Source organism: Molothrus aeneus, chromosome 7 (assembly GCF_037042795.1).
Source record: "Molothrus aeneus isolate 106 chromosome 7, BPBGC_Maene_1.0, whole genome shotgun sequence".
Lineage (NCBI taxonomy): Eukaryota > Metazoa > Chordata > Aves > Passeriformes > Icteridae > Molothrus > Molothrus aeneus.
In genome coordinates, this window is record NC_089652.1 from 38,638,996 (window position 1) to 38,652,500 (window position 13,505).

The 13,505-nt window shown below is 46.1% G+C and overlaps 1 protein-coding gene across 7 annotated transcripts in view; it reads left to right on the forward strand.

Annotated features, from left to right (window-relative positions):
- The window catches only part of PKP4 (plakophilin 4), a 69,976-nt gene that overhangs the window by 29,939 nt on the left and 26,532 nt on the right, over positions 1-13,505 (forward strand). For 6 of the 7 annotated variants that reach the window (XM_066554024.1, XM_066554019.1, XM_066554020.1 and 3 more), the window contains exon 3: positions 11,086-11,198. The exons of the other annotated variant lie outside the window; for it this stretch is intronic. In XM_066554024.1, coding sequence (XP_066410121.1) covers positions 11,086-11,198 — 113 coding nt within the window. The remainder of the gene's footprint in view (positions 1-11,085; positions 11,199-13,505) is intronic. 7 annotated transcript variants of the gene reach the window in all.

Genomic DNA, 13,505 nt, shown 5'->3' on the forward strand with positions numbered 1-13,505 from the left:
GGCAGAGCTGGGCTCTCCAGGCAGGGATGCTGTGCCCAGGAGCTGCAGTGTCAGGGGCAGAGCTGGGCTCTCCAGGCAGGGATGCTGTGCCCAGGAGCTGCAGTGTCAGAGCTGGGCTCTCCAGGCAGGGATGCTGTGCCCAGGAGCTGCAGTGTCAGGGGCAGAGCTGGGCTCTCATGGCAGGGATGCCCTGCCCAGGAGCTGCAGTGTCAGGGGCAGAGCTGGGCTCTCCAGGCAGGGATGCTGTGCCCAGGAGCTGCAGTGTCAGAGCTGGGCTCTCCAGGCAGGGATGCTGTGCCCAGGAGCTGCAGTGTCAGAGCTGGGCTCTCCAGGCAGGGATGCTGTGCCCAGCAGCTGCAGTGGCAGTGTCAGAGCTGGGCTCTCCAGGCAGGGATGCTGTGCCCAGGAGCTGCAGTGGCAGTGTCAGGGCTGGGCTCTCCAGGCAGGGATGCTGTGCCCAGGAGCTGCAGTGTCAGGGCTGGGCTCTCCAGGCAGGGATGCTGTGCCCAGGAGCTGCAGTGTCAGGGGCAGAGCTGGGCTCTCCAGGCAGGGATGCTGTGCCCAGGAGCTGCAGTGTCAGGGGCAGAGCTGGGCTCTCCAGGCAGGGATGCTGTGCCCAGGAGCTGCAGTGTCAGGGGCAGAGCTGGGCTCTCCAGGCAGGGATGCTGTGCCCAGGAGCTGCAGTGTCAGGGCTGGGCTCTCCAGGCAGGGATGCTGTGCCCAGGAGCTGCAGTGTCAGGGGCAGAGCTGGGCTCTCCAGGCAGGGATGCTGTGCCCAGGAGCTGCAGTGGCAGAGCTGGGCTCTCCAGGCAGGGATGCTGTGCCCCGGAGCTGCAGTGGCAGTGTCAGAGCTGGGCTCTCCAGGCAGGGATGCTGTGCCCAGGAGCTGCAGTGTCAGGGGCAGAGCTGGGCTCTCCAGGCAGGGATGCTGTGCCCAGGAGCTGCAGTGTCAGGGGCAGAGCTGGGCTCTCCAGGCAGGGATGCTGTGCCCAGGAGCTGCAGTGTCAGGGGCAGAGCTGGGCTCTCCAGGCAGGGATGCTGTGCCCAGGAGCTGCAGTGGCAGAGCTGGGCTCTCCAGGCAGGGATGCTGTGCCCCGGAGCTGCAGTGGCAGTGTCAGAGCTGGGCTCTCCAGGCAGGGATGCTGTGCCCAGGAGCTGCAGTGTCAGGGGCAGAGCTGGGCTCTCCAGGCAGGGATGCTGTGCCCAGGAGCTGCAGTGTCAGGGGCAGAGCTGGGCTCTCCAGGCAGGGATGCTGTGCCCAGGAGCTGCAGTGTCAGGGGCAGAGCTGGGCTCTCCAGGCAGGGATGCTGTGCCCAGGAGCTGCAGTGGCAGTGTCAGAGCTGGGCTCTCCAGGCAGGGATGCTGTGCCCAGGAGCTGCAGTGTCAGGGGCAGAGCTGGGCTCTCCAGGCAGGGATGCTGTGCCCAGGAGCTGCAGTGTCAGGGGCAGAGCTGGGCTCTCCAGGCAGGGATGCTGTGCCCCGGAGCTGCAGTGTCAGAGCTGGGCTCTCCAGGCAGGGATGCCCTGCCCAGGAGCTGCAGTGGCAGGGGCAGAGCTGGGCTCTCCAGGCAGGGATGCTGTGCCCAGGAGCTGCAGTGGCAGAGCTGGGCTCTCCAGGCAGGGATGCTGTGCCCAGGAGCTGCAGTGTCAGAGCTGGGCTCTCCAGGCAGGGATGCTGTGCCCCGGAGCTGCAGTGGCAGGGGCAGAGCTGGGCTCTCCAGGCAGGGATGCTGTGCCCAGGAGCTGCAGTGTCAGAGCTGGGCTCTCCAGGCAGGGATGCTGTGCCCAGGATCTGCAGTGTCAGAGCTGGGCTCTCCAGGCAGGGATGCCCTGCCCAGGAGCTGCAGTGGCAGTGTCAGAGCTGGGCTCTCCAGGCAGGGATGCTGTGCCCAGGAGCTGCAGTGTCAGGGCTGGGCTCTCCAGGCAGGGATGCTGTGCCCAGGAGCTGCAGTGTCAGGGGCAGAGCTGGGCTCTCCAGGCAGGGATGCTGTGCCCAGGAGCTGCAGTGTCAGGGGCAGAGCTGGGCTCTCCAGGCAGGGATGCTGTGCCCAGGAGCTGCAGTGTCAGAGCTGGGCTCTCCAGGCAGGGATGCTGTGCCCAGGAGCTGCAGTGTCAGGGCTGGGCTCTCCAGGCAGGGATGCTGTGCCCAGGAGCTGCAGTGTCAGGGCTGGGCTCTCCAGGCAGGGATGCTGTGCCCAGGAGCTGCAGTGTCAGGGCTGGGCTCTCCAGGCAGGGATGCTGTGCCCAGGAGCTGCAGTGTCAGGGGCAGAGCTGGGCTCTCCAGGCAGGGATGCTGTGCCCAGGAGCTGCAGTGTCAGGGGCAGAGCTGGGCTCTCCAGGCAGGGATGCTGTGCCCAGGAGCTGCAGTGTCAGGGGCAGAGCTGGGCTCTCCAGGCAGGGATGCTGTGCCCCGGAGCTGCAGTGGCAGTGTCAGAGCTGGGCTCTCCAGGCAGGGATGCTGTGCCCAGGAGCTGCAGTGTCAGGGGCAGAGCTGGGCTCTCCAGGCAGGGATGCTGTGCCCCGGAGCTGCAGTGGCAGTGTCAGAGCTGGGCTCTCCAGGCAGGGATGCTGTGCCCAGGAGCTGCAGTGGCAGTGTCAGAGCTGGGCTCTCCAGGCAGGGATGCCCTGCCCAGGACAGCTCTGTGCTCCAGCTGTACTGGATCCTACCAAGTGAGAAGGCAGGGCAGTGCTATCGGGAACAGCTCCAGACATGTGTGTGCACTTAAGGCTTTTGTTAGTGTTTCTTTGCCTGCCCAAGCCATGTTTGTATCTTTTTATTAGTCCTAGAGAAAAAATTATAATGGAATATATCTTTCTTTTCAAAAGGAGGGTAAAACCTCTTCCTCTTTCCATTTATAAAAAGGCTATTAAATATGTTGCTATTACATAACTAAATTCTGATGAAAGCTAAAAAAAATTAAATTGTCATTTATCATCCGTGTTGCACAAAATTCAGAATTGGAACCTTACTGTGAAACCTACAGACACATAAAGTGAGTGTGAGGGGAGGAAGATTTAAATTGTCCTTCAGTCTTGGAAGTGATAATATGAAAGAATTAAGAGCTGAACTGCTGCTTTCTGGTATTTTTTCTGTTGATAATAATTAAGGACACTGACATGTTCAACACCCTTCCTGTGTGGCAGAAAGCCCAGAACAGAATATTTTCCAGTGAAGTTCTTCACTTTATTAAGCTTGAACAGAAACTGCTACACTGTTTGCTGTTTCCTTTGGTACAGGAATTGCTGCGAGGTGCAGCAGGTCAGTGTTTGTAAAATAGAGCTGCCACACCCTGACCCAAGTACTTCAGAAACGCTGCAATGGAAACACAATCAAGAAAAGCCTTTATTCTTATTTGCCAATTGGGCAAGATTTTAACTTAATAAAAACTTTTAAAATTACTACAGTAGTTCTAAGATAGATAAATGTATTCAGTTGCTTCAAGCTTTCTGCCATAGGCATGAGACAATAGTTTATGATTATATAAAAAGTGGCACCAATTAGCCTTTGACCCCTACAAGCTGCTTCTAAGAAAAGTTCCCATTTGTTTCCATTTGTTTCCTTTTCCTAGGACCTCTAGTTTAAAGCAACTATTTTACCAAATTGGAGTGTGTAGTCTAAACTCTGATCAGTCTCTCATTGAGTCAGGTGTCAGACAGCTGGGTCAATCTCCTTTGGTCATGTTTTAGGAAAGGAACATTTCAATTCACTCATAGCGTTATAAAATAACACAAGCAGAAGAGGTGTAACCTGTGAAGAAATTTAGATCACGATAGCTTTGTGCATTTCTGACAAAGCTCAAGATTTGTTTTAAAGTGAATATGAGCCCAGGTGGGCAAGAAAGCCAAAGGCACCTGGCCCTTGTCAAAACTTGTGTGGCCATCAGGACTAGGGCAGTGCCCTCCCCTGGCTGGCACTGCTGGGACATCTCCAGGTCTGGGGACAGTTTTGGGTCCCTCAATATAAGAAAGACATTGAGGGGCTGGAGTGTGTCCAGGGAAGGGAACAGGCCTGGACAGTTCCTGAGGGAGCTGAAAGGGGCTCAGCCTGGACAAAAGGAGGCTCAGGGGGCCCTTGTGGCTCTGCACAGCTCCTGCCAGGAGGGCACAGCCGGGGGGATTTGGGATCATCCCAGGGCACAGGGACAGGAGCAGAGGGAACGGCCTCAGGCTGGCCCAGGGCAGCTCAGGGTGGGCACAGCAGGAATTTCCCCATGCAAAGGGGGCTCAGGGATTGCAGCTGCCCAGGGAGGTTTGCAGTGCCCATCCCTGCAGGTGTCCCAGGAGTTCTGGAGGTGGCACTCAGGGCTCTGGGCTGGGGACAGGGTGGGCATGGGCACAGCTGGGGCTCCATGGGCTGGGAGGGCTTTTCCAGCCCCAGGAATCCTGGGATTCTAATAGACGAATTCCTTTTTGAGTGCATGAGAGTCCCAAGACTAATTGTAATGAAGCTCTAAGTAACATATTTTCATATTTTTGTCTTTAGGTAAATTTGATGATGGATTTTGAGTATTTTGGGTTTTTTGTGGTTCTTTTTTTTTGTTGTTGTTTGGGGAGGGAATTGTTTTCTATGGGTTTGTTTTAGAGGAGAGTTGAGATTTTTTTTTCCCTAAAACATGAATTTCCCTTCTAAAAGGTTACAAGGCTTCCATATCGTCATGGGTAGAAGTATCTTAGGAATTGCTGAAATAAGTTTTAAATAAAAGTAAAACATGTCTATACTTCTGAATCCTGGGGAGTTCTGAATCCTGCATAGACGTTTAGTTGAGTTCTGTAGGGAATCTCTTATGCAAGTTAAAAGTAAATTGAGTATTTTCATACTAAAATAACAATTTATTAGAAATTGTAGGGGCAGGATGGTATTTTGGGGGGCTTGGAATGTAGGGCAGCTAATTGCCAACTGCTCCTTGTAGGTTTGTGAAATCATTGCTATTTTCTGTGTTCAAGCTGTATACTGCTGGATTTGGAATGAGCTGCTGCTGAATTGACAAGATTAAATGGGATCATTTGGAATTTTGAATTTCATGCTTAGCACGTTATTTTTCAGTGGCTGGGCTGAGAAAAGGTCTTGCAGGAAACACCACTCATCAATGTAGTTTTCAAAAGTAACTGGAATATGCTGATTTTAATGTCTTTGCTAAGACAGAAGCACTTGCAGCAGTGGCTGTTTTTTAGTTTGGTCTAGCTGTTTGTGACACTTAGAGATGGGCAACTCTTCACCTTTTCTTTAGTAAATAGATGACAGAGTAAGAATGACTGGATATGCTTTCAGATGAAAAATACTTGGGTTTCTCTACATGTTTTTCTAGAAGAAAAACATGTTTGTTCAGGACTTCAACAAAATCCTTTCCTTTTGTGTAAGTGCATTGAACTGTATTGTATAAATAGAGAATGTGCACCTCGCTTTTTTCCTTCATTATTGTTTAAGTACAAATTTTTACATTATTTTTGAGATGCTTTTTATAGGGTCTGGGAGCAGGGAGCAAACCTCTGTGTGTTTCAGATGGAAACAGAAGGAAGAATGCATTCTGCCAATTTTTATTGCATGTTAAAACATCTTTTTGACTGAGAACTATTGATATTAAGTTTTGGAGATTTCTTTACAGTTCAGATATGTAGTGCTGTACATTCAATAGTCTGTGTAGGCATATCACTTCATGGAGATACCTGAAAAGAGACTTACTAAATGAACTTCCAGTAATTGGGCACAAACTTTGGAATTCTGATTTGCATGCATCTAGTGATCAGTTAGGTGATTCATGTGTGGCAGTTCTGAATCGAAGGCAGTACTTTTTGTTGAATGGACTCCCAAGTTTGGCAGGAGTGAAACAAAAATCTTGATCAACATTTTGTGAATGGCTGGAAGAACTGGGGTTTTCTTCCAACTCTCTTAGTGTTGTGTTCAATTGCATAGGTCACTCTTGCCTACTTAATCCTAGAGCTTTGAGGTTTAGAGTTTCTGCTGTTTACCAGCATTTTAGTTTCAGTGAGTCAAGTCTGAGATGTCAGCTTCCTAAAGGTCTTACTCTAGAATAAATTTAATGCCACTGCTGTCTCAGGTGAAATAGCCAGCTCATTTCCTTAATCAAAATTCTCTGTACTCCTTTATCCATATGATGACCCAGAAGTTAATTTTCCTCTCTCCTTTGTACTGTTCGGCTTCAGAGGAGAAATTCCCCTTGAAAAAGAGCCTATCTGGAGCTGTGGGGGCCTCTGCCGTGTGCTGGAGTACTGACACCTTGTGTAGCACCCTTGGTTTAGATTATCAGCTTGCCTGCTCACCCTGGTGCCCAGCTGGCAGAGCAGTACCCTCGGCTCCAGCACTGACTTGAGCTGCCCGAGTGTTGTCACAAAGCTTCCAGAGAGGATGTGTCAGAGGCAGTCCGGGAATGCCTCCAGTGCCATTCTTCCCTCCTGCCACTGGCAACACTAAGCTTTTTATAAAATGCTAAAATTTTGATCTCTCATCAGCTAGAGCAGCACTAAACTGTTGTACCAGACTAGTGAACAATGCATGCATAAAAGTATTAAGGGCTTTAATGGTCTGCTGCTGTTGAATACAGAGTAAGTGTGATCAGCCAGTAATTGTAGCTGTGTCATCTCACATCCTGTAATCTGTGATTCTCTCTACACTGTCCAATTTTTTATCTTTTGTCTTCTGTTTTGGAAGACACTGAGATACTGAAAGCATGCAAATGCAGTTGTGTGCGTGAGTAAACTTAATTTTTACAGAAAATATTAAGATTGCTCTAATATGGTTAGTTTGAAGTATAGGCTTTTTCTGCAATGCATTCTGGTTGAGAATTTAAATATTGGGTCACTACGGTATGACATCCATTTTGGAAAATACAGTATTCAGTGTGGGTTTAAGTAGTGAGTTGCTTGATCTAGCTCTGAATTATGGCAGGTAGGAACAGAGAACTTTGCATAGATGAGTGCAAGAGGTTAATATAAAGGAAGGTATAAATCAGCTTCTGTTTTGTTTGTCCTCTTCTTTGTTGCACATTTGTATCATGAAAATATCCAAAATATTATAACCTTTTCTGTAGCACTGTGTGAACTTTCACAGGTGATGGAAGTTGTGCGGCTCTGCACTGTGTTTACAGTTGAATAAGAAATAGTAAACACAAGGTAAAAATATTCCTCTCAAATGCAGGCTATGCTTTCTTAGATTAGTAACTTGAGCTATTGAAAGGGGCTCAGCTCAATCGTTCAACAGACAACACTTTTGAGATTAGAAAACACTTCATGGTTCAGCTTACAGTTACCTTCATAATGTTTTGTAGACAGTGACATTTGGCATTTGAAGCAAGTTAGCATATCCCAGTGTTACTGGGATGGGAGTGCCAGCCCATCCTAGCCCAGCCTCCTGCTACAGCAGCCACTGAGAGCTGGTCAAGTCAAGAAGCTGCAAGAGATGCCTTTGCTCATTGGAGGCATTGTCTCCCTCTGATGTCCAGCTGCCCAGTCTGGGTCTGGCTGGCCAGGCATGAACCATTCAAAAGGAATCTGTGACTTCTCTTCATTGCTTGTGCAATTGCTACTGATTCTTGCAGAGCTGTCAGTAGAAAACCTTTCACTGGCCACCTGGACCACTGTTTAAAATTGTTTTTCCAGAGGTCCTCAAATCACAACAGGGAGGGAAGGAAGTAATTTTTATTTTTCAGTGTGGTGAATGTAGAGTCCTTATTCTCATCTATGTTACTGAGGGATAAAAGTTCCCCGTTAACATAAATCAAAAAAGTGAATCTGCAACATGGTATCATGATAGGATGCAGATAGAAGGCACAGAATTGCCCCCAAACCCCCTTTTATTATCCAGCGCCTGCAACAGGAGAATGGCAGTCTTCATGGTCAGTTGTGCTAACAGCATTCCCATCACTTACTTGTTTTCAAATATTTGCTGGCAAGAGGCCAGCACAGTGGTGGTTGCTGTCCCTTGCCCTGGAGCCACCAGAGACACTGAGCTTTTACATAGAAGGAAGATTCAGCTGCTGAGATTGGTGTAGCTGGCCTCGCCTTGCAGTGAAATGTCATCCCAAGTGAGGTTCCTGCTGGGCAGAGCTCACCCAGGAAGAGCGGTTTGTCACCTGGTGCGAACACTACAACATCAGCGCAGGGTTTGGCCCCCCTCTGAAAAAGCTGCAGCCTCCAAAAGGAGATGAGACAGCTCTGTGATGTCCTGGGCTCTGGTTTTCACTCACAGCAGCCTGTCTGCCTGCAGTTGGTACAACTGCTTTCCAAAGCAAGCTGCTTTCTTGCCCCATGTGTGTGCACTTCCTCATCTGGAGCTGAAATTGTGCTTAAGGCTTTTATTGTAGTTTCGTATTAAGAATTATGGCCTGTGGCTTTGCAGTGGAATTTTAGGTTATGAACATAAAACCTGCAGTTTGATAAGGTGATTAAGTAGTTGCTGCTAAAGAGGTTTATAGAATTACAGGTTACTTTTTTTTTCCCTCAATGTATGTTGAATAGTTTTGAATAAAAGTAGTTCTGGCTGAGCCAATGTAGTGTGTCTAAGAAGGCTTGTTTGCTCCTTGGGATGCAGTATGGCAGTATGTTCTGTAATTTTGTGTCTGATTTTACTATGTGCTTGCCACATAGATGTTCTGCTGCAAGTGCTAATGAGCTTATTAAGAGTTGTATTTGAGTCCTGCAATGCCATTTTGTCAGTAGCCAGTGCTGTAGGCGTCAGTGTGTTGTGATTTGTGCCCAGGGCAGAGCTCTGTGCAGGGAGCATCCTGTTCAAGAAGTGAGCTCTCCCAGTGCTCCCAGAGAACCTGGAGAGAGAAACAAATTCCAATAGATTCCTGCCAGAACTAGTGTGCTGTCTGATAGATACCCATTGTGGAGGTATGTCCAAAGTGCACTCAGAGTGGTATGAAACTTCGTTATAAGGAGGCATAAACTAGAAAGGTGATTAATTTAGAGCTGGTTAGGAATTAGTTTTCTATAATAATAATAATAATAATAATAATAATAATAATAATATGATTTAAGGTTAAAGAAAAAAGTTTTAAAGCATGAGGTATTCCAGCTGTAAAAAGATGGGAGGTCTAAAACTATCTGTCTTGTATATTTATGCAGGTATTTAAGACATAGCACCTGCTGCAGATCTCAAATTTAAGAAGGTGCATACACAAATCAGCACTCATGGTTTCAAAGTTTGTAAACTGCTGCTTCTTTGGACTCCCAGGCTGGGCATGCCAGAATATACTCAGACTAGAAAACAGAGCTGGATTTTTTTTTCTTACTATACTTGCACTTGCAAAAGCACATTGGATCTTCCTAAGCATCAGCGTGATTTAAAACTGGCAGAGGAGTTGCAGGCCTCTTACCCCTCTGCTGTTCAGTGCACTATGCAGTTTGTGGCTCTCTGGTCAATGCCCAGATAAAGTGAGGATCAATGTAAATAGACAGCGGATGGTGTTGTTCCCAACTCAGCAGTGCAAGTGTCTCTGAAGAGGCCAAATGAGGCTTGGTGGCTTTTTCTCCTATTTCTCCTTATCTCAGTTTTTCTGATAGAATACAAGCGAGTTTTGCTTTTAAATGTAGTTTAAATATTGCTGTGTTGTCCACTTACATCATTCACCTCTTCTACTCTCAAGAAGAATAGAAGTATAGTTCTTCTGTTTTAACTGCCTTTGAATTTTTGTAGTGTGGGGCAAAAACCAGGGATTTTTATTTAAATGGGCAATTTATTACTTGAAATGTTATGCAGCAAGATGTTTTCTAGAATAATGTGTTCATTAATGCCTCTATCTGTAATGGAAAGGGAAATTAATCCAGATTGGTTGAATGGAAGCAATTAATGGCTAGCATGTTTAATTTTATTCATCTAATTAAAAGATCCGTAAATAACAATAGATTCGGATTTGCAGTTTGCATCCATGACATTGCTGTTTAAATATTGGTTTGATAGTTGGAGGAACAGGAAAGATGTCCTGGATGCAAACCCACTTTTTCTTGCCAAAATTGGGGATGTTAAGGTGTTTATTCAGTTTGATTAGGGAGTTATCAGAAATGCTTGGACGTGTCCACAATCGCATGTATCCTCTGGAAGGGCAGGGGTGGAGAGTGGCTGGTGAAAGGGAAATGGTTCCACCCCATTCCGTGGGGGTGAAGGAGCAGTTTGCAGGAGCTGATATCCCTGGCTCCACACAGCTGCTGGGCAGAACCATAACGTGAGTCACACGCGGGAGAAACCCCATCAGTCATTTGAGCTTTCACATCAAACGAGTGCTCTGTGCTGCACTTGACCTCTCTAGAAGACTTGCTTGGTGCTTCATCTGATCACTAAATATTGGTGTTCATCTATTTTTAGATGTTGTACCTAAACTTCAGAGGGTTTACAGTATCAGTTCGAAAAATAATGCAATTGCTCAATAGAACCCTTCTCTGGTCAATAAAAGCTAACTGAGGAGAAAAACACCCTCAATATCCTTTGATGTGACATAGTCTGGGTTTCAGAGAGCTTTAGAAAATGGTTCCAGATTTGAGTTACACCTGTCCTGTGCAGCACTGGTATTTCCCACATCACCCTTGCAGTGTTGCATCCCAAAAGCCTCTTAAAAAGGCTGAAGAAGTTTGGTACCCTTGACCAAGAAATATAAAAAAAGCTGAACTCAGAAAAGGTGAAATAGCACATCTCTACTCTCAGCCAGTTTGAAGTTATAAATCTTAAGGTTTCCAACTACTGTCAGAATGTAGAATAACTTAGGAGTTGAAGGTTTGTGATTGGAAAGGTTAGGATATTTTCCGGTTTCCTTGTTTATAGGTTAAATTGAAGACTGACTTTATTGGCACTGATTTTGTTAGACTGTGGTAATGTAAGAAGACACAAAAATTTTAATTGTAGGAGTAATAAAACCCAAGAATGCTTAAACATGTTTTTCTTTCTGTAACAGGTGATAAATCAATATTTGCATGAATCACTGATTTAAAGACCCATTTAATTTCCACTTTTGTAGTTTATTCACCTAAGGAAGAGTCAAAACACACAGCTGTGATGAATCAGTGATTGTTTCAGAGTTAATCCACACCCATTTTTAACATCAAGAATGCTTTTCTTTTTATTTTGAAATTTCAGGAGCTTCAATTTCAAAGACTTACCAGAGAACTGGAAGTGGAAAGGCAAATTGTGGCTAATCAGCTAGAGAGATGTAGGCTTGGAGCAGAGTCACCAAGTATCGCCAGCACAAGGTACAGGTCCTGATGACTTTACTTTCATTTGTCCCAGGAATTAAAGGCTTTTTAGTGGTGCTGATGTCCTCTATACATATATTTTCACTGATAGCTATTCACCTCTATTAATATCTGAAGGATTAAAAAAATGCAGATTTGCTGTAAAGAGTTATGGGACAGTTTCAAGAGGCCTCTGTAATGATTAGTGTATTCCAGACATGTTCTGAATTCACACCTGGAGAATTAGTGGTTTCCAGGGTCACCTGGAAACAGCCAGCAAGTCCCAGGACTACCTGTTTTTGGTGGCAGTGCTGGTTAATTTGTTTTGGGGGGGAGCATAGGATTGCTTAGGCTCCCGGTACAGGGTCTGGCAGAGTGGGTAGAAGAATCAGTTATATCGGTGAATTCAAGAAAATAGCTGTTAGAAAAGTTGAAGACTGAAAACTACCTCACTTACTTAAAATATTTGTGAAAATGTCTGCTTACCTGTCTCAAGAAGAAAAGCAATATACTGGGTTTTGTGGTGTCCGGTGGCTTGTAAGGGGTAATACAAGTTTATGGAGTTTGGCACATGGCATTTTATTAGAGAAATCCCCTATACTAAGAGTTTAAAGTTACACTGAGTTTTCCATATAGTGCCCGTAGTTGTAAGTGCGTTGTTGGCGCGGATTCCCAAGTGGAAGCCAAAGGACGAGCGAAGCAGCGCAGGCAGCCCGCAGGGTACGCGAGTGTGGCTGGCAGCCCCGCGGGCAGCGCGCCAGGAGCCGCCCTTTGCTGCTGCCGCCTCCCAGCACAGATGGATGCCAACGTGGGGCGGAGCCACCCGGGCAGCTGAAACACTGCACCGATATGTGTGAAGTACATGCATTTTTAACACAGTTATATTTTTAGCTTTTTACAGCTTTTCACCATTTTATAAATATTTAATAAATAGTACTTAATTTTTTCATCTGTTGCCTTTTCTTGATGACAGCAGCAGTATAGCCAAGCAGGAGGGTAGGCGATGGAAATCACTGCTTTTCTCTCAAGTGGTGCTGTTTAAATCAGAATCACTTTTCACCTTATGGAGTACTTGCAGAGATAGTAGGCTTAAACTGTTTCATGTCATGCAAAACCTTGAGAGATGCACTGGGAATTGACCTCTCCAATCTAAGAACTGGAGATCATAATTGTGTTTACATCATTTTTTAAAAAATAGCACACTGCTTAACAAAATCAGAAGTCTGCAATTTCCCTAAGTGTCAGTGTTGTTTCTGAAGGCCTGTTGTGCTGTGCACAGGTGTGGGCTGAGACCTATCTGGGACCTCCACCAGCCCCTTCTGCCTTAGCAGGCTGGCAGAGCTGCTTCTCTGAGAGAGATGCTGGCCCCTGTTCTAACCTGGAAATTCAAAGCTGGAAAGTGTTTGCAAGCTGCCACATGAAAATGTAAAGCAGTGCTGGTGATCCTTAGTGTGTTTTGTTTCTAAATGTTTTCATGCAAAACCTTTTCCATTTATTAGATTTTTACTTTTTCCAGATTGGCAGCTGGTTCAATTTTGTATCTAAGATAGCTTTGAACTAAAGCAGTGAAATGGCAAGGAAAAGGTGTGAAATTAAGAAAGGGGCAAAACCAAAAAACAAGCAAACAACAAAAAATCAAATTAGTCAAAACCTCAAACAAAAAAACCCAAACAAAGCAATCCAAATCCTTAAAAATACAAGTGAGGAAAAACATCAAAAGGGTAAAAAAAAAAAAAAAAAAAGCATAAATGGATTTCAGCACATTTTGTATGCATTCTCCTTCTCCAGTTACCAAATATTTGTGTTACTGTCATATTTGTCTCTATCTTCTCTAATTGTAAACTGAACATCATGCCAAGCTGTTATGATATTTCTGATAGAGGACAATTTCTGCATTTCTACTCTACTGACCTAATTCTTTTTCAAGGATAGTAGTGGGCTAAATTAACATTTTCCAAAGTTCAGTTTGCCACATGTGGGCTCTCTTTGGATCTATTACATGCTGCTGTCAGGAAGAGACAGCATTGTGACTAATTTCAGCAACAGCTCGGCATGGGCCCTGCAGTGTGTCACCACAGAGGCTTTTAAACACCGGGATGAAACACTGGAGTTACTGCTCAAAGCTGACAGATCTGCTGTTTTCCAAATATTGCTTCTGCTAGGTGACAAAATCAGGTGCTGATATCAGTAGGTGATGTATGCTAGACTTGTTCCAAAATCATTTAATAAGAGTCAAGTTAAATGCTTAACCAGTTGAAGTGTCAATGAAGCAGCTTTCCTCCTGTGACCCACAGTCAGAGCAGCCTTTTTCATTCCTACGTTCTG